This window comes from Enhydra lutris, unplaced genomic scaffold, assembly GCF_002288905.1.
Source record: "Enhydra lutris kenyoni isolate GAN:26980312 unplaced genomic scaffold, ASM228890v2 scaffoldscaffold26, whole genome shotgun sequence".
In the NCBI taxonomy this organism is placed as follows: Eukaryota; Metazoa; Chordata; class Mammalia; order Carnivora; family Mustelidae; genus Enhydra; species Enhydra lutris.
Window position 1 is genome coordinate 16,256,197 of NW_019154110.1, and position 19,231 is coordinate 16,275,427.

The 19,231-nt window shown below is 39.8% G+C and overlaps 1 protein-coding gene across 1 annotated transcript in view; it reads right to left on the minus strand.

The window, feature by feature from the left end:
• The window catches only part of LOC111151466 (ankyrin repeat and fibronectin type III domain containing 1), a 437,740-nt gene that overhangs the window by 72,880 nt on the left and 345,629 nt on the right, over window positions 1–19,231 (minus strand). Inside the window, exons 11-14 of the mRNA XM_022509473.1 lie at window positions 15,490–15,597; window positions 3,280–3,379; window positions 2,856–2,988; window positions 2,264–2,380 (exon numbers count right to left, since the gene is read on the minus strand). Coding sequence (XP_022365181.1) covers window positions 2,264–2,380; window positions 2,856–2,988; window positions 3,280–3,379; window positions 15,490–15,597 — 458 coding nt within the window. The remainder of the gene's footprint in view (window positions 1–2,263; window positions 2,381–2,855; window positions 2,989–3,279; window positions 3,380–15,489; window positions 15,598–19,231) is intronic.

Consider the following 19,231-nt stretch of genomic DNA (forward strand, 5'->3'; position numbering starts at 1 on the left):
ATTCCCACTCATTTTCTTCTAACGAATTATGTAGTGAAGTTATCATCTGTTACAGGATTGGAGAGAGTGGGGAAGGGATGGGGATGTAAGAGAATGGAGGAGGTTTTAAATAGTTGCCTTATAGTTTGGGAAAGTGAAATTAGAGAAATGGCATGTGATCACTAGGTAACTTATATGTGAGAATTATAGCCATGAACTACATGAACTAGCCATGACACAGCTCCCCTGCCTTTTTGTGTGTGTGTGTGACTTTTATGCAACAGTGTGCAAGTCCTTCAGTGTAGACATGTTGGATTCATCCACGCTTAAATTTTCCAAGTAAATAATATGGCGGGGGAAGACAGTGGCCAGAAATTTAGAATATTTTCAAGGGAGTGATTAGGATGGGCCAAGGAATCTAAGCTGGGCAAAGAAGGAAAAGAGATCAGTAGGGAATTGATAAAGTATGAAAAGTAGAGGGGTCAATATATTGGGGGGGGGCCAGGAAAATCCAAGAGCTAATGCAATGAGAGTAGTTGAGTAGGGGCACACTGAACATCATGGCTGCTCTTTGGCTCCTCAGTATCTAGCTGCACTGGCTGTGACAGCCAGACCCTTCTCATGTTACTGATACGAGATGAACGTGTTCTAGGAATAAAGAATCCTATTTGAAATAATTCAAAGCTTGTTCAGTCTGTGATCCAAGCACGTCTAGGCTGTATGATGAGTTAATGAAGAGTCCACTAAGGTGTCTAAGTCTCCCAAGAAAGAACTTAAGTAAGGTATCAAGGAGCCTCCTGAGAATGAACTTTTACCCAAAGGCAGGGGCAGTTTGAGGTACAGGGGCTTGTTCCAACTCAAGTTGATCAGTGATAAAGGGGGTCTCTGAATTTAGTACAGTCATTACGGTCCAGCTGCAAGAGCTCTTCCTTGAGTTGAAGAACATTTTGTAGTTAAGAGTAAGCTGAAATACAGAGCATCGTTTCCTAAAATCTCTGAGGCCACTGAGCACACAGGCAGTAAGCTGTTGATGCAATGGAGTATAGCACAGGAGAAATAAGAGTTGCCTTTCAGAATTAGAATAGCAACATAATAACTGTTCCTATTTCAGGTGTTTAATTTTTATTATTTTATGGGTCAAGAAATGAAGTTCCTGTAATTGCTGGTGGGGGTGGAGCCACAAAAATATTTTTTTGTTGTTATGATCCTATTTTTATGCCTTGGCTGGTATGGCCTGGCCAAACACAGCTTACATATATTCCTGTTATGTGTATTTCTGGGGTTTATGTAACTGACAACTTTGTAGGTAAATACCCATCGCTGATAAAGGCTCAGTGATCTCTTAAAAGACTCCAAGTCCATGTAGTTAAGAGCCACATATTCAGGTAATACTAGAAAACAATGAAAGGAAACCCAGAAGAAGTTGGTGAAAATTCAGTGTCTTTTCTAGTTAGGGCTTTGTAAGCTACAAATATTCTTGTAAGGTTTGGGGACCTGATCTTATTAGGTTAATAATATGGAAGGATGAATAAATTCAGGATACAGGTAAGCTTCTAAGAACTTTCTTTTCTTTTTCTTTTCTTTTTAAAGATTTTTATTTGTTTATTTCACAGACAGATCACAAGTAGGCAGAGAGGCAGGCAGAGAGAGAGACAGAGGAGGAGGCAGGCTCCCTGCTGAGCAGAGAGCCCGACGCGGGACTCGATCCCAGGACCCTGGGACCATGACCTGAGCCGAAGGCAGAGGCTTCAGCTGAGCCACCCAGGCGCCTCTCTTTTTTTTTTTTTTAAAGTAAGCAAAAATGTATGCAAATTCCTATGCTTTAACAAAAGAACAAGCCAAGAAATGCTTCAGAATATCTGTCAGTCTCTTTTTCCACCTCTATACACTAGTTAGATGCACAGGATGCCAGAGCAGCAAGGGTTTCTCCTGTGATCGAGTCAAACTCCTCTTATTTTGCAAGTAATGAAACTGAGACCCAGAGAGGAGAAATGAGTTGACTGATTGATATCAAATCCAGAACTCAAGTCTCACCTCTTGTTTAGGGGGTCACTCCTAGACTCTTGAAGAGAGACCCTTGCTCCTTGTCCAGGAAATTGCCAAAGGCACAGTTTCCCAACATGAACAGATGTGCACCTCAGACTGCATAAGAAGCCTTTATATGCTTAGAGATCTGAAAGAGAAAGGAGCCCATCCTTTTCCTTTCCAGGTGGGCTTGGTAACTGAACTGACCAAGCTTTTCTAAGATTTCCTTGGGAATCTGGGTTGAAACCTGGCCCCTCACCTGTAGCTGGGCCGTTGCTGCGAGCATCTTCTGCCGAGTTTGCAGCACCGTGGATGAGGACATGGAGATAGGTACGCTTTGTCTCAACCACCTTATATCTTCCCACATACAGGACAGCTGCAAAAGAAGTCACGAGGTCATATGATCATCCAAGCCAGTACATGATTTAGGTTGTGGCATGAAAGCAAAAAGCAGGGAAAAGGAAACCTGACCCCTGATGTTTGTTCTCCAGTCCATTTTCAGATACATGCAAAACAACTTTTTGATCTCTGTCCAATTGGAAAAAGATCTGAATGTTAATGAAATAGTCAGATCCACATTTTAGTCTTTGCCAAATGATCCCATAACTCAGAATAGTGGAGACACAGTCTGACAGAATGCAAGCTTCTTTGCTTTGAAAATGTAGCATAGATGCAACTTTGACATTTTTTTTATGGCACAGGGCATATCAGGGCTGAAAGAAGACCTTTGAGATAATTTACTCCCACCCCAATACTTTGATCATTAGAGACTGCTCAACAAAGGTTTCAGAGATTTATGCACAGGAACATTGGTGCAAACTGGGGAAAAATGAAATCAGAACTCAGTATACCTTTGTGAACCACAGAAAGTCTTGTGTAATGGAACTGGTATGAGAGTCATCAATTTCAACAATTGGTATTTGATCTTCATTGGTGACTAACATATTGTCTTTGTAATAAAATATAACGGCTAAGTAGAGTCCCCTAAAAAGAAAAAGCAAAATGAAGAATTGTCTTCAAGTGTCTCTTCTGCCAAGCTTGAATCATGATAAAAGATAATTTAAAATATACCTGTGAGCATAGTCCTGCTAAGTATCATGTGTTCACAGGCTAGAACTCAGCAAAATTATTATCTTGCCCAAATTCTCAGGAGAAAAGTGAATTTCATGCTCTTTTAATAACAAAAGGGAAATTTCTATTATGTTGCTACTAAGAATCCAAACCAGCTGATTCCTGAGAAGTTAAGACTTCCTGGAAAAATTACATAGGACCCACCGTTTTAAGGTTTTCACAAACTTATTTGAGGAATGGAATAGGTGTTTCAGGCTCCTTGAGACGGACTGCTTGCGGCCTGTGGTTTGTAATTTTGAAGTTTCTAAAACACAGAAAAAAATACAGTGTAAATTCCATTGGCAGCGCAACACTCCCATTACTTCTTCCCACCTCCCTGCCTTCCTCTTCCTTGTCCCCTTGGTGTCACTTATCCTCAGTTTCATGTAGGGATTCAGCTCATTCATTCCTACAAAAAGCTCTTATATCTTGAGTTGCTGTCGGTTACCTCAATTAATGATCAGCTCCTCAAAAATGTTGGAGATGAGTAACATTTATAACTCCAGGGGAAACCACTTAGGCATTTTGTTTATATTTTCCAGATGAGTGATTTATGTATTTCCAGATGAGTGGGATAAAAAGAAATGGAATCAAATCTTTGCCCTCCTCCCATTGCCTTTAATATTCACACATTTCTCAATGCTGGCAAAGCTCTTTTTGTTAGTTTATATATTCCATTAATTTTTTTTCATTATATAACTAATATACAAACGTTGCAGAAAGTCTGGAGAAAAGAGAAAAAACAAACTTCACTCACTTTCGTATAACCACGGCTAGCATTCTCGGGCAGTTTTTTCCAGTGTATATGTTGGCTTATAAAAATAGTTGTAGGCATTGGTATGATTGTCACCGTAATTACTCAGAAGAAGAAACTGAGATTGAGAGGTTAAAATGGATTGCTCAAGACTGAAAAGCCAGTACCCAGAAAAACCAAGACATTAATTTACTGAACAAATATTTTTTCGTACACTACCATGCGCTATGGCTACATTGGTAAGCAAATCGTTCATCCCTTCTATTTACAACCTGGAGCTTTCACTGATAAAACTTGCAGACTTCCCCAGATAAGCTTTACAAATAGTACTCCATGGACCTGAACTAAATCATCACGGATTTCAATTCTCATCTGTACCATGAAGAGAAGCTGAGGTTGTTGGGGTCATCACCATCTTTGGACAGACATGTCACTGGGATGAGAACATGGTCTGTATCACCGCTGTTAGGCATGGAAAGCTGGGCAGACTGCCTGTGGCTGAGGCCCAGTTTGGTTCTGCTTATGATCCTATAGGAGCAGTTAGGAGTAAGCTGACTGACACGAGCATTCATGCCAGCTTCAAGCTAGTGCTGGTAATGGTTATTCCTGGCAGAACAAAGCAAAAACATTTTTTTCTGACTTGAACATGAATTTGGCTGGTCATATTGTGCTTGAAAATGATGCTGCCGGGACTTCCGGTTAAAGGCAGCTTATTGAACATATTCATTACATGCTGCTCTATCCCCAAATCTCACTAAACCAGAGCAAAGAGATTTAAAAAAAAAAAAAAAAGGAAACTACATGAATCTATAAAGACAAAGAGATGAGAAAGGAAACAAAAACAAGTGAACTTTGGTAGCTGGAAAGCAGATGGACAGATGGATTTAGCAGACTTGAGAAAGTAGAATCCTAAGCCAGCAGTGGAGAAGGCTGAGAAGTAACCTGATTCACCCTTTGGGCACCACACACTGCTGGAATTGGGGGATAAGTGTAGAGCTAAAATCAGAGGGATTTGGTGAAGTCTGTTTAAAAAGCAGTCAGACTTCTAGATCTCCTACTCTACCCTGCATAGCCGGACTAATGCCCCTTCCCCACTCTAGAAAAAAACAAACAAACTAGTGGCTTATTCTCTGAAAAACATAAAGACAGGTTTCTAGAGTGGGAGACATGGAGTAGAGTTAAAAATGGGAGTGAGAGGTAGTACTGTACCCAAAACAGGTGGATGAAATCAAAGTTTCCATGCAGATTATTTCCCTTTCAGGCTCTCAGAACACTGGTACTCAGACTTATACCCTCCAGGAAGGACACTGGAAGAAACTTCTGGGGGCCCTGACCAGACCAAGAGAATTCACTTAAAGCTTTCTGACGTTGCTTTCATTGGTTTCTGAAAGAGAGGGCCATGCCAAACCACCCTAAAGTGAAGCTTATAGATAAAGAGCCCTGCCCACGTGCTCAAAGCTCCCCAACAGCTACTGAGCTCTCTTTTCTTAAATCTCCGTGAACATCCGAGGATCACCAGGCAGATGTGAAAAGCATGTAACAGGAAAGACAGAGGCCAAAACCAAATAAACAATAGAACAGTTTAGAGGAGAGACAATGCTGAGAGAAGAAACTATAAAATGAAACAAAGCCTATCATTAATAGCCTGAAGAGAAACAAAGGCACTGCATTTTTGTGAAAAGGATAGCCTAAGAGAAACACTCAGAATTATAAAAGCACTGGCAATTTAAAAATATACTACCAAAAACTGAAAAACCCAATAGAAGGCTTAGAAAATAAGGTTGCAGAAATCTCTTGAGAAAGAGCATAAGGGGGCACCAGGGTGGCTCAGTCATTAAGTGGCTGCCTTAGACTCAGGTGATGATCCCAGGGTTCTGGGATCGAGCCCTGCATTGGGCCCCCTGCTTGGCAGAAAGCCTGTTTCTCCCTCTCCCACTCCCCCTGCTTGTGTTCCCTCTCTCACTGTGTCTCTCTCTGCCGAATAAATGAATAAAATCTTAAAAAAAAAAAAAAAAAAAGCGTAAGGACATGGGGATGGAAAGTAGAAGAGGAAAAGAAACATTAATGGGCTAATAACCTAGGAGGTTTGACATCAGGCTATGAGTCCAGTAGGAGGGAGCAAAGAAAAAAAGGGGGAGAAATACTTTTAAATAATTTTAAGAATATATCCCATAACTGAAGGGTATAGCTTCCTATATTGAAAGGGCTTGTCAGTTGCCCAGCACAACAGACAACAGTACACCCACACTAAGGCAGTGCATTTTTTAATATTATTCAGTATATTAAGAGGATGAGGGGTAGGAATTATATATAATGTGCATATACGAGGCAGGGAGGGGAAAAAGGGAAATCATCCTTCCTTAGTGAGGTGATGCCTCAAATTGAAGGAAAAAACCCCAACAATTAGCAATATAAATATGTTATCCAGAGACATGAAGAAAATACCAAAGCAGATTTTAGAGTACCGAAGTTAAAAAAAAACAAAAACAAAAACTTAAAAACTTGACAGAGAAGAAGAAAAAAAGGTATCCTGTGAAACTTCTGGAATCAGAATGATATCAGACTTCTCAGTACTGAAAGCCAGAAAAGGACAAAGCAACACCTTTGAAACCTGAAAAAATTATTTCAACCAAGAATTCTATACTTACCTGAAAACTTTAAAAGTGGTGAGTAGATTAAATGCATTTTTAGACATTCACTCTACCCAAAAGTTAGCTCCCAAGAATCCTCTCTCAGGAAATTACTAGAGTAAGGACTCCACCAAAGTGAAGGACTAACCAAGAAAAAATAAGACATGGGATACAAAAAGAAGCAATCCAATATTGGAGGGCGGCCAGAAGAGTCCTCAGTATGGTGGTGAAAAGAGATCCTAGGGCACCATCTGTGTGCCAGACCCAGGCAGCCAGCAACCAGTCTAGGTGGGAACAGGTCAGAGGGCTCAGAGAGGCTTCCTTAAAAAGGTGCAGGTGAAACAATACTAATATATTTGATTGGATTGAGAGAAAATTGACACAATTGAATAGCCTGGGGATTAATTACAGCCACACAGAAAACAAGCAAACATACAATAAAAGATGACAGCTAAGTACAGGGAGAATAAAAAGTTATGAAGGAAAGGAAAATAATCATAGAATTACACGATCATTATAATGTAGGCAATAAATATTGATCTTACTAAAATTACAATGCAGATATATTGGGAGGACGAATGGTAGGAATTGTAATGTGCAAGTAAGAGGAAGGAGTGAAAAAGAGAAATTATCTTTCTTAGTGAGGCAATGCCTCAAGTTAAAGAAAAGATTAGCAATACAAACATGTTCTTTAGAGATATGAAGAAAATATCAAAAGAACTGGTTAAAAGAATTGAGCCTTCGGGGAATAAAAAATGGAGAATGGGAGGAATTTAATGCATTATTTTTTAAATAATAGAGCTCTTTTTTTAAATAATGAAGCTCTTTTATTTATTTCTTTGAGAGCGAGACAGCACAAGTGGGAGGGAGAGGGACAGAGAATCTGAAGCAGACTCTGTACTGAGCACAGAGCCCGATGTGGGGCTCAATCCCACAACCGCAAGACCATGACCTGAGCCAAAACCAGGAGTTAGACGCTTAGCTGACTGAGCCACTAGGCACCTCAAGTATAGATAATTCTTATCTACATTTTACAAGTGAGCAAAACTCAGTTTTAGAGAGGGTAGGTAATTGCTTAAGGTCACACAGCTAGTGAATGTACAGTTGGAATTTGAACCCAGCTGCTCACACTCTCATTAATTAATAAGATCATTCTCATTATAATCATACATAATATAAAATGAAGATTAAACTGAAAAAAAAAAAAAAAAACCCTGAGAACTACTACTATGGGTTGGGAAAGGGGCCCATGCAAATGTTAAATATTCTGGGCCTCCTCCATTCTGGGCACATGAAAGAATTTTTCTTCTTGGAACCCTGTGGTTGGCTATAGCCATGTGGCCAGTTCTGGCCAATGAGTTTTGAATGTAAGTGCCATACATAAAGTCCTGTCCACATGAGACATTCAAGAGTTTCATCTCCTTCTCCCACGGGTGCTGGCAAATATTTCTAGAGCAGGGTGAAGACAACACAGGACAGCCCTCAGCTGCCCAGTGGTAGATATATAGCTTGTGGGAGAAATAAATATTTGGGGGGTCATTTGGTTACTGCAGCATGATATAGCTCATCTTGACTGATTCAGGGTCTATACTGACACACTGAGCCATTGATACAGTGGCTTCTGTTCTGGCTTCTGTCTGTGTAGCTCAGGGCTCTGGTACAATTGCGGTTTTCTGGACTCCAAATGCAGTAATTCTTTAGCTTTCAAGTGCTTGGCACATAGGGAGTTTATTTTATCCATATTGATACCTGACACACAGTAGGCTGTGTTTCAATTAATGTTTGCCAGCTGAAAAATTAGATGATAAGTGAGAATCACTCCCACAGGGCACTGCTGTGGTGAATACAGCTGGCTTCTTTATGACTCATTATGTATGTTGACTCATTTTGTATGTTGGGGAATAAACCGTGTGAACAATAAAGGCTGCTCAACATCTCCATTGAATTTGCATCCCAGTACTGAACATGCAGATTAACTGTGGACACTTCTTTAGCCAAAGTACAGAAATTAATGTGGGTTTTGGTATTTCCCATGTAGGGCTTTGGTAGTAGAAGGGTTGTTTTAGTATTACTTCTGCATTTGGAATATGCTATGTATTTACTGAGCACTCCAGGCTCATTATACTGGAGTCATTGATTACACTTTAATTCTAGGGTGTATCAGTACAATGGTGAGGAGGAAAAGAGGCTCTATTCTTCATCTAGAAGAGCAATGGAAGGAAAATAGGCTGGAGTTTGTGAAGTGCCTACGCTATACCAGGTGATTTTAATGCATTATCTAATGTAATCCTCATAACAATCCTGAAAGATGTATACTATTATCTTGATTTTTTTCTGATGGCGAAGCTATGGCTCAGGGAAGCTATGGCTCCCCTTTCTCAGGGATACACAGCTAGTAAGTAGTAGAACTGGGATTTGTGAAATAACAATTATAAAATTTGTATATGCACTCAACCACATAGATCTCAATGTAGTTGAGTATTTTATTTTACTTTATGTTTCAAGTTTTATTTAAATTCTAGTTTGTTAACATATAGTGTAATACTGGTTTCAGGAGTAGAATTCAGTGATTTTTTTCACTTACATACAACACCTAGTACTAGGCACAAATGCTCTCCTTTTACCCAACCCCCATCTAGCCCATCCCCCGCCACCTCCCTACAGCAACTCTGTTTATTCTCTGTAGGTAAGAGTCTGTTTTCTGGCTTGCCTCCCTCTTATAGTTGAGTTTTTCAAATAACAAATTTTGTAGTTTTTCTGTATGTAATACCTAATTATCCTTGGTTTATCATCTGAGACAGAGTAATGTTAAATCATCTTAGAAATATATATATATATTTTGTATGAGGTCATTTCCTTTAACTTGGAATATGGGTCAGCATTCCCAAAGTCTGTGCTAACTGAAAAAAGTTTAACAATGACTTTACAAATAAGTTTGGAAAATGCTTGGTTAACCAAATTCAAAATGTCTCTTTATCAGAGTCTTTAATATTGTAATGCCGATTTTACATTTCCAGAAAAGCGATATATAATGCAACATTTTCCAAACTTATTGACCAGAGACCCTTTTTCAGCTGGGTATCTTAAAAACCAAAAAAACAGTTCAGATACTGCTTAAGTGTTGAGTACATTTCAATATAAAAAATATTTTTCGGGGCGCCTGGGTGGCTCAGTGGGTTAAGCCGCTGCCTTCGGCTCAGGTCATGATCCCAGGGTCCTGGGATCGAGTCCCGCATCGGGCTCGCTGCTCAGCAGGGAGCCTGCTTCCCTTCCTCTCTCTCTGCCTGCCTCTCTGCCTACTTGTGATCTCTCTCTGTCAAATAAATAAATAAAAATCTTTAAAAAATATTAAAAAAAATAAAATAAAAAATATTTTTCCTTTTTGGGAAGAATTAATATAAGAATTAAGATTCTTAGAAATTAAGAATTAAGAATAAAGATTAACAAGGAAATAAAGTTCTACTTGTGCCTTACTTAAATTTTTCCTGACATTGTGTGCATATTTACATCCCTGTTGGGGAAGAGGCTTTTATACATGATAAAAGTTGAATGAAAACTATTGAAATAATTGTTCTGTCTGGATATTTGTTTCTTGATTATTAGATAGTAACCTAATAGTAATGGGGAGAGCATCTAAATCCTCAGATATGAAAACCCCTCATTTTCATGAATAGTTTTAGTTTTCCCCCTTTGGTAAAGACCAAACACAAAGTGGCTTATGAATTGCAAGGAATCATCTATTCAGTTGCTTTATTACCTTTCCCTGCCATATAAGAACCAACGGGCAGGGCAGGGCAAGGATCGAGAGGCAACAGAGAGAATGGAACCTAGATAATGCCTGGTGTGCTAAAATGAGCTCTGATAACAGAGAACTGAGTACACTCTGGTCAGTGTGGAATCATTAAGGCCACGGTATGGGTAAAGTTTTCCTACAGATCTGGGAATGAAACCCACTTGGGTTTCCTTCTCAGCTTCTTCCATGCACATTTACATTTTCTAATGAACTACTAATTAAAAGAATATTTTCTGATAGAAGGATTGCGATGCTTATATCAGATAAATTAGATTTTAAGCCAAAGATTATAATAAGAGATGAGGAAGGACACTGTATCATACTTAAAGGATCTGTCCAACAAGATCTAACAATTTTAAATATCTATACCCCTAATATGGGAGCAGCCAATGACCTAAACCAATTAATAACACATTGACAATAATACAATAATAGTAGGGGACATTAACACCCCCCTCACTGAAATGGACAGATCATTTAAGCAAAAGATTAACAAGGAAATAAAGGCTTTAAATGACACACTGGACCAGATGGACATCACAGATATATTCAGAACATTCCATCTCAAAGCAACAGAATATACATTCTTCTCTAGTGCACATGGAACATTCTCCAGAATAGATCACATCCTGGGTCACAATCAGGTCTCAGCTGGTACCAAAAGATTGGGATCATTCCCTGCATATTTTCAGACCACAGTGCTCTGAAGCTAGAACTCAATCACAAGACGAAAGTTGGAAAGAACTCAAATACATGGAGGCTCACAGGCACCCTACAAAAGAATGAATGGGTCAACCAGGAAATTTAAAAAGATTGAAAAAATTCATGGAAACAAATGAAAATGAAAACACAACTGTTCAAAATCTTTGGGGCACAGCAAAGGCAGTCCTGAGAGGAAAGTATATAGTGATAAAAGCCTTTCTCAAGAAACAAGAAAGGTCTCAAGTACACAACCTAACCCTATACTGAAAGGAGCTGGAGAAAGAACAGCAAAGAAAGCCTGAACCCAGCAGAAGAGAACTCATAAAGATCAGAGCAGAAATCAATGAAATAGAGACCAAAAGAACAGTAGAACAGCTCAATGAAACTAGGAGCTGGTCCATTGAAAGAATTAGTAAGATTGATAAACCCCTGGCCAGACTTACCAAAAGGAAAAGAGAAAGGGCCCAAATTAATAAAATCATGAATGAAAGAGGACAGATCACAACCAACACCAAAGATATACAAACAATTATAAGAACATATTTGAGCAAATATACGCCAGCAAATTTGACAATCTGGAAGAAATTGGTACATTCCTAGAGACCTATAAACTACCAAAACTGAACCAGGAAGAAACAGAAAACCTGAACAGACCCATAACCAGTAAGGAGATTGAAGCAGTCATCAAAAATCTTCCAACAAACAAGAGCCCAGGGCCAGAAAGCTTTCCAGAGGAATTCTATCAAACATTTAAAGAAGAATTAATACCTATTCTCCTGAAACTATTCCAAAAAATAGGAATGGAAGGAAAACTTCCAAACTCATTTTATGAGGCCAGCATTAGCTTGATCCCAAAACCAGACAAAGACTCCATCAAAAAAGAGAATTACAGACCAATATCCTTGATGAACACGGATGCAAAAATTCTCACCAAAATACTAGCCAATAGGATCCAATAGTATAGTAAAAGGATTATTTGCCATGACCAAGTGGGATTTAGTCCTGGGCTGCAAGGATGGCTCAAAATCCACAAATCAATGGATGTAATACATTAATAAAATAAAGAACAAGAACCATATGATACTCTCAATAGATGCTGAAAAAGCATTTGACAAAGTACAGATTCCTTTCTTGATCAAAACTCTTCACAGTGTAGTGATAGAGGGTACATACCTCAATATCATCAAAGCCACCTATGAAAAACCCACAGTGAATATCATTCCTAACGGGGGAAAACTGAGAGCTTTTCCCCTAAGGTCAGGAACACGGTAGGGGATGTCCACTATCACCACTGCTATTCAACATAGTACTAGAATCACACACACAAAAAAGAAATAAAAGGCATCTGAATTGGCAAAGAAAAAGTCAAACTCTCACTCTTTGCAGAAGATATGATACTTTATGTGGAAAACCCATAAGACTCCACTGCAAAACTGCTAGAACTGATACAGGATTTCAGTAAAGTGTCAGAATATAAAATAAGTCCTCAAAAATCAGTTGCATTTCTCTACACTGACAGCAAGACAGAAGAAGGAGAAATTAAGGAGTCAGTCCCATTTATAATTGCACCCTAAACCATAAGATACCTAGGAATAAACCTAACCAAAGAGGAAAAGAACCTGTACTCAGAAAACTATAAAGTACTCCTGAAAGAAATTGAGGAAGACACAAAGAAATGGAAAAACGTTCCATGCTCATGGATTGGAAGAAAAAATACTGTGAAAATGTCCATGCTACCTAAAGCAATCTATACATTTAATGGAATCCCTATCAAAATACCATCAATTTATTCCAAAGAAATGAAACAAAATCCTAAAATTCATATGGAGCCAGAAAAGACCCCAAATAGCCAGAGGAATGTTGAAAAAGAAAGCCAAAGTTGGTGGCATCACAATTCCAGACTTCAAGGTCTATTACAAAGCTGTAATCATCAAGATGGTATGGTACTGACACAAAAACAGACACACAGATCAATGGAACAAATAGCCCAGAAACAGACCCTCAACTCTATAGTCAACTAATCTTTGACAAAGCAGGAAAGAATGTCCAATGTAAAAAAGACTGTCTCTTCAACAAATGGTGTTGGAAAAATTGGACAGCCAAATGCAGAAGAATGAAACTGGACCATTTCCTTACACCACACAGAAAAAATAGACTCAGAATGGATGGAAAGACCTCAATATGAGACAGGAATCCATCAAAATCCTTGAGGAGAACAAAGGCAGCAACCTCTTCGACCTCAGCCGCAGCAAATTCTTCCTAGAAACAACGCCAAAAGCAAAGGGAAGCTAGGACAAAAGTGAACTATTGGGACTTCATCAAGATCAAAAGCTTTTGCACAGCAAAATAAATAGTCAACAAAACCAAAGGACAACTGACAGAATAGGAGAAGATATTCACAAGTGACATATCAGATAAAGGGCTAGTTTCCAAAATCTATAAAGAATTTATCAAACTCAACACCCAAGGAACAAATAATCCAATCAAGAAATGGGCAGAAGACATGAACAGACATTTCTGCAAAGAAGACACCCAGATGGCCAACAGACATGTGAAAAAGTGCTCAACATCACTCGGCATCAGGGAAATACAATCAAAGCCACAATGAGATACCACCTCACACCAGTCAGAATCGCTTAAATTAACAAGTCAGGAAATTTCAGATGCTGGTGAGGATGCGGAGAAAGGGGATCCCTCCTACATTGTTGGTGGGAATGCAAGCTGGTGCAGCCACTCTGGAAAACAGCATGGAGGTTCCTCAAAAAGTTGAAAGTAGAGCTACCCTATGACCCAGCAATCGCACAACTGTGTATTTACCCTAAAGATACAAATGTAGTGATCCAAAGGGGCACGTGCACCTGAATGTTTATAGCATCAGTGTCCACAATAGCCAAACTATGGAAAGAACCTAGATGTCCATCAACAGATGAACGGATAAAGAAGATGTGAGATATATATACACACACACACACACAATGGAATACCATGCAGCCATCAAAAGAAATGAAATCTTGCCATTTGCAACAGCATGGATGGAACTAGAAGGTATTATGCTAAGCGAAATAAGTCAGTCAGAGAAAGAATTATCATCTGATCTCTCTGATATGAGGAATTAGAGGCTTGGCCAGGGGTTGTGGGTGTAGGGAAGGGAAAAATGAAACAAGATGGGATTGGGAGGGAGACAAACCATAAGAGACTCGTAATCTCACAAAACAAACTGATAGTTGCTGGTGTTGGGGGTGGTAGGGATAGGGTGGTTGGACATTGGGCTGTGGTCAGTGCTGTGAAATGCGTAAACCTAATGATTCACAGACCTGTACCCTTGGGGCAAATAATACATTATATGTTAATAAAAATTAAAAAAAAAAAAGAATATTTTCTTGGAAACGCTTGTCCCCCTTTCTAGCTATGCCCAGCACTTCTGAAGAGCTCTGTTGTTATAGCTATATAGTAGGGACCAACTGTTTGCTAATACCAAGTATAATTTTTTTATACCTAGTTCAAACTCAGCTAGCATCTCATAGTTTCATGGATTTCTTACCTAGTTGGCCCAGCAGTGCCCTGCCTCTAGAGAGTGCAGTGCAGTTGGGATCTGATGGGTGAAGGAGCATGGAAAATGAAAACTTTATGGAGGCTTTAATTCTCCAAATAAAGCTAAGTGCCTATTCCATGAATCATTACACAGATCAGAATCCTGACCCTGTCCCATCTGAATAGCCCACATAGAAGAGAAGTTTTTGAAAGCCTCTCAGAGATTTTCTGGGTATGGTTGACTAGGTCTAGAGATGTATGTGCTCTTCTTTCTCCCAAACAGTAGTACAGGGGAAGATTAAAATTAGGGTGAGATCAAAACCTAGTGCCTAGTCCCAGTGTTCAGGGCGGGACAGAAATGAGGTATGGCAGGAAGAGAGCACTTAGAGACAGAAAACCTAGGTCAGAATCCTGATTGTGTCTTTTCCTGGCATTATGACCCTGGTCAAGTCACTTAGCCTTAGTGGTGATTGCTAAAACACGGATGAAAAAGACAGTGGATGTGAAACTGCATTGCCAACTTCCTGCAAATATGACAAGAAGATTTCTTGTTACTGTAAAAATTGGCTAAACTTCCTCAGGGATGCTCATGGAATTTTCCTTGGGGCTGAAAAGTTCATGGGTGAATATCCCAAAGACCCAGCACACTGAGGAATTTCGTGAAGGGACAATTCAAAGGGAAGGGAACTAGTGGCAGCTGCTGTTTTACTTGAGGTTTTTTTTTTTTTTTTCAAACTGTTTGCATGGAGAAAGGGTGAGAGAGAAAGAGAACAAGGGAATGAGAGAGGGAAGTCTCTTCTGAAGGGTTAAAGCAAGATAGTGCTGTAAAGTGATTCCAGATGTACAAATATTAATATCTCTCTTTCCCTGATGAATGAGAAGGTATGACCCAGTTAGGAAACTGCTAACATTACCGGCGCCACCGAGACCTCAGTCGATGGCCCAGCGCAGATTTTTATCCTTACCTCGGCAATTATAATGCTGATGAAGGGCTCGGACCTGTTGCAGCAGACCTTCCAAAACTTCACTCTGTCCCCCGTGTCTGGGCTCTCTGTCGTCATAGTCTTTCCAGTCTATTGAACAAAAGAAACAAACAATGAAATTTCAGTGTGGGGGAGGCCTCTCCCCTGAGGCCCAGCCTCAGGAGCTGGGTTCTGTTCACACCTTCCGGATTCTGGATCAGCACCCAGCACTTGCACAGCTGGCAGGCAGTGCCAAGAGTTTGGGACTGCCATTGTTCGGGGCCCTGTGCAAAATAGCAACTGTGGTTGGTTTTTTTGTGTTGGGCAATTTTAGGGCAAGAGAAAGTAGTAACTGAAGGCCAAAAGAAAACAGGGACTCTGGGAGTCCAGTTTCCCCTCCCCAGCTCCTTACCCTCCTTTTTAGCATCCTGGGTCCTAATCCGCTCCCCTCCATCTCTCCACTCAGCACCCCAAATCACAACTAGATTTCCACAGTAGGAAAGAAAGGGGTGGGAATGTGCAGACTAGATGAAATCCACAGTTCCAATGCTTTTATTGTAGGTTTCACACTTTTGGCCAAATTGACATTTCTTTCCAAGGAAAGAGCCCATGTCAGATGCCAAGAAATGGAAATCTACATTTTGCTCTAATGAATGTCTGCTTTGGTTAGCTGGCACAGCAACCCCTGCACATACTCCCGAGCCACCAACCACCCTGTCTGCTCAGTCTCTAAATATACAGTATTAGCTTACATGGCAAATTTAAATTGCAATACCCACTGAGATTTTTCTCCCCCTTCTATTTTCATTCCATTTGGCTATAATGATATCAAGAGTAATCACCCATATGGGACTAATGTCAAGATGGTAATTCTGCTGTCTCCAGCTCTGGGTTTTTGTGTTTTGTTTTGTTTTGTCTTTTTTTCAGCAGGTCTGTCACTTTATAGTCCATCCTTTCTTCTATCTGTCCCCACCTTGTTTTACTCTCTGAACCTTTTAAAAGCAATAACTTAAAACACTTCTTGGTTGAAATGCTGTCTCTAAAAATTCTAGTCATTCTTTTCTAGTAAAGCCAGTTAGTTCATGAGTATATCTGAGGCTTAAATTTTAACTGAACCAGTTTCAAATTCCCCTCCCCCCAGATTTATTTTAAAATATGGAGTCTCCCTTGCTCAGAAACTTAGGCAAATGTCCTGATGGTTAAAGTTAGGTAAAAACATCACTCATTGGTTCATCCACGGCCTAATAGTCCCTCACAGTTAGAAAGAATTGTGTTCTTTAGAACAGCTATTAGAAAGAACAGGTTCTGGAGTCAGATAAAGCTGGGTATGAACTCTGGCTCTTTGGGCTTCTGGCTCTGTGTCTGTAAGGCACAAAACTTATAGGGCCACTACTCTGTAATGTGAAGAATGAACATAGTATCTACCTTACAGGATTTTTTGTGAGGATGAAATGAGAGGCTTATTAGATATCCAGGGCAATAGGATATAAATCGTTAAGTTAAAAAAAGAAGGGAGTTCACTGATGAAGAGTGAGCTCCCTGAGTAGTGAGTATGGAAACATCATTCTAACCCTGTAAGAAGGACGCCTCAGAGATTTTCGAATCCTTCCTCTTTCCTCCCCTCCCCCAGGTACTCGTCTCCATTTCACCTCTCAGAACGCTGAGTCCCAGAGAGAACCATTCCAGTTCTACGTCACTCAGCTTGTCTGGGGCAGAGCCAAGACCATAATACAGTCTCATGGCCTTCCATATAGTGCCTGTTTCCTTATACCGTAGACACGTTTTGTTTTGTTTTGTTTCTTTTGGGAAGGAGGGTCAGAGCTTGGTTGGAGTTTGTGTGGTGTGGCTTAGTTGTGGTCAACTCTGGAGACAGGGAATTGGCATAGGTGCCTTCTGTAGACTCTGTTCCTTGTGGGCAGAAACCGTGACTTAATTTCTCTTTGCCTCAGGTTTCTTCTCTGTAAAGTGAGTTTTTGAGTATTTTTTAAGGGTTGTTTGAGGTTTAAAAACATCATGTGAGTAAAGCACCATCTGGGCACATCAGGGACACTCATTAAATGTTGGTGAGGCATTGTGAATAGAAGGATGGTGTTCAGGTAGCCTGGGCTAGGAAATGTGCTTTTACTGGGAAATTTGGAAATGTCTGGGGAATCAAACTCCAAGTGATTGTCAGTCTTATCTGTAGCATGATCATAAATGCTATCATGGATTCCCAAAGGCCATTTTGAGTTTGTTCCCTCAGTTGGGTGAATGCATCTTTAGTGCTCATGATAAGAGGAGTAATGTTTGCTTGAGTAAGACTTCTGGGTGGCTGAGTTCTTATGTGGCCCTGCACATGCTAATACATTCTAATGAGTGTTAATATTGCCATCAGTGCAAGGGGACATGAAATAGAGCTGGCTCTTTCAGCTGAGCCCTATGACATCAGAGGCGAGCTCAAGCTGACGACTTTATGATACATTTGAAAATTGCTAATGCTAAACTGCAGCCCAAGTGAGCACTGGACATGATGCCAGGGTTTTTGGAAGGAATGAGTTTTTCTCATAGATGTTTGGAAGGTTCTGACGACTACATAAAATAGGAGACTTTAGGGATGAGGGAGAAAATTGAAAATATATTAAGAAATCAGGAACCTGACAGGAATAAACTTAGTGTGGCAGGAAAAGAGCAGATTGTGCCACATAATACAGGTCACTGTTCTGGTAATGAGACACTTCGATTGCAACACAATGCAGAGCTTACATTCACTGGTGATATCAGGGCTTTCCTGATCGTAACTCAGACAAGCCTGTCTGGGTCCTTTTCTCTTATTATGTACCATACCATATAACATAAGTCTATAAAAACACATTAAGGCCTTTTGTAAAAATATTTAAAAAAAGGTTTTATAGCTTACTGGAACATATTACCAAATTTCCCATTACTCTGTCATGTTAGAATATATTGTCCTCTAGTAAATATCTGAATACTGATATATGCTGCATCCCAACATCATACTCTGTTTATAAATAGAGCTGCAGTGTTTTTATATTGTTCTTTTCCAAGTGATATGGCATGTCTGCAGCAACTATAACGACGTGTTTGGATTTTAGTTCTTCGCCAGATACCCCTACTAGTCAAATGGGCCATGTTAGAAAGTATTGGCAGTTGCTTTGTTAATTAGCAAGTAAAGTAGTAAGTGGCTCTTCCCAGTCCTGGAAGACTGTTCTTGTCATTCTGGAGAAAGCCCTTGCAATAGGCTGTGAGGGAGAGTGTCTGATTAAAATCTGAAGTTTACAGAATATCTGATGCTTATAAGTAAATGTATCCATATGCAGATGAGAATTTGCATTTGGAGTGGGAAATTTTCCCCTGTCCCACCTTCAGGTCAACCAACACTATCATTTTTTTTTCCTTTTCTATCCCTACTATCCCTTCATCAATAATATATACATTTTTTTCTTCCTAGAATGAGATAGTTTCCCTTAGTATCTTACTCTTGTAATATTTTTAGTTTGTGTTTCTGATGTCTTTAATAAGAAGGATGTCCAAATAAGACTGGAATAATTAAATTATCAAATGCCCATGGGACTCAGGGGCTTTAGAGATCTCAGGTGTCCAGAGCCCTATATCACCTGGTGTAGCTATGTGAATCCACCAGAAATGGTAGACATGAACGGTTGGTTGGCTGGCTGGCTCTTAGCCCGTTTGTCTGCCGGATAGCAGGGCACTAATTCCCACAACATAGGAGACATGGCATGGGCTT